Here is a 562-nt window from a genome sequence, read left to right as displayed (position 1 = left end):
CGCCCGCCCGCCCGCGCTGCTGCCATGGCAACCGCCGAGGGCCAAGGCACCGCCGAGCGCCCCCAGCGGCCTCCGGGAGAGGGAGGTATCGAATGGCTGCCGGGCCTGCCGATCAGCCTCATTCATTGGCTAGCCTGCTGGAGGAACCGCCCACCCACCGACGCTTGCGACCAGTCAGCGTCCCTGCTCCTCAAGGACCGCCTGGCGTCGGAAAGGCGGAAGAAGCGTTCATAAACAACAATTCCCGCTCCCGAGCCCTTCGCCGTCCCTGCCCACCCTCCAGCTCGCGCCCGGCTCCATCCTGCCTTCGCATTGGCGGGCGGTCGCCCCTACGCGCGCCAGCATCGCGGGGACAGCCAATGAGCGGCGGCGGCGCTAAACGGCTGTCGCCGAACGCCGCGGGGTGGGGGCGGAAGCAGGAAGTGGACGGAGGGGTCTCGGCGGCGGCGCCGCCATGGGGGCAGCGCTGGGGGTCTGCTCGCTGGCCAGCTGGGTGAGTGGCGGCGCGGCGGCGGGGGCTGCCGCGCCGGCCCCTCCCCACCACCCCGGGGAGCGGGCCCGG

General features: G+C 73.8%; 1 protein-coding gene across 1 annotated transcript in view; it reads left to right on the top strand.

Moving 5' to 3' along the window:
* The first annotated feature begins 395 nt into the window (after positions 1-395).
* Positions 396-562, top strand: part of SERINC3 (serine incorporator 3) — an 8,821-nt gene continuing 8,654 nt past the window's right edge. The window contains exon 1 of the mRNA XM_010569702.1: positions 396-493. Within this exon, the coding sequence (XP_010568004.1) occupies positions 455-493 (39 nt within the window). The 5' untranslated portion in view covers positions 396-454. The remainder of the gene's footprint in view (positions 494-562) is intronic.

This window comes from Haliaeetus leucocephalus, unplaced genomic scaffold (genome assembly GCF_000737465.1).
Source record: "Haliaeetus leucocephalus isolate CR32 unplaced genomic scaffold, Haliaeetus_leucocephalus-4.0 Scaffold273, whole genome shotgun sequence".
In the NCBI taxonomy this organism is placed as follows: domain Eukaryota; kingdom Metazoa; phylum Chordata; class Aves; order Accipitriformes; family Accipitridae; genus Haliaeetus; species Haliaeetus leucocephalus.
Note: the sequence above shows the minus strand (reverse complement) of the source record. Positions and strands in the feature narration are given on the sequence as shown.